Here is a 792-nt window from a genome sequence, read left to right as displayed (position 1 = left end):
ATATATATGATAATATATATTAATATATATATAATTATATATAGATATATATATATATACTATATATATTAATATATATATAAAAAATATATATATATATATATAAAAATCTATATATATATATATATAATATATCTAATATTATATATATATATATTATAAATATATATATATTTTTCTTTATGTTCCTCTCCCCCTCTCCTTCCCTTTTCTTCCTTGCTTTTCCTCTACTTCCCTTTCCTATTCATACCCATCTCCCTCTCCTTGTCTTCCTCTTCTCACCCACCTTGCTTCCTTTTCCTACTCATGCCCCATCTCCCTCTCTTGGTCCTCCCCCCTCTTCTCTCCTCCTTTCCCCTGCAAACAGAGGCCAACATCAACCATTAGACCTGTCCCTCTCTGTGTTTGCAGAAATGTTTGAGAAGGTCAATGTCACACTCAGCACAGAGTTGGAGCCAGATTACAATGACACTGACACTGGCACGGAGACAGATGACTACGAAGAGGAGGAGGACAAGGGAGAAGAGGACGAGGATGAAGAGGATACAGGGGAGGCCAACTTCGGGAACAGGACGTACGTGACCTCTATCATCAATTCCCTCAATCTGTTCAAGCCTCTGCCAGATGGTGAGACAGTGCCTGAATCTAACTCTCCAAATACTACAACCGCTGAGCCAACGACTACCACAACTACAAGCACCCCTCCTCCTATTACTACTACTACTACCTCTACAACCACTACTAGAGCTACTACAACTACCCTGCCTCCCACGACTACAAAAGAACCAGATT

At 39.0% G+C, this 792-nt stretch overlaps 1 protein-coding gene across 1 annotated transcript in view; it reads left to right on the top strand.

Moving 5' to 3' along the window:
• The first annotated feature begins 391 nt into the window (after positions 1–391).
• The window catches only part of LOC119576154, a 2,829-nt gene continuing 2,428 nt past the window's right edge, over positions 392–792 (top strand). The window contains exon 1 of the mRNA XM_037923720.1: positions 392–792. Coding sequence (XP_037779648.1) covers positions 414–792 — 379 coding nt within the window. The 5' untranslated portion in view covers positions 392–413.

The sequence above is a fragment of the Penaeus monodon genome, chromosome 8 (assembly GCF_015228065.2).
Source record: "Penaeus monodon isolate SGIC_2016 chromosome 8, NSTDA_Pmon_1, whole genome shotgun sequence".
Classification (NCBI taxonomy): Eukaryota; Metazoa; Arthropoda; class Malacostraca; order Decapoda; family Penaeidae; genus Penaeus; species Penaeus monodon.
This window is presented reverse-complemented; position numbering and strand designations above follow the sequence as displayed.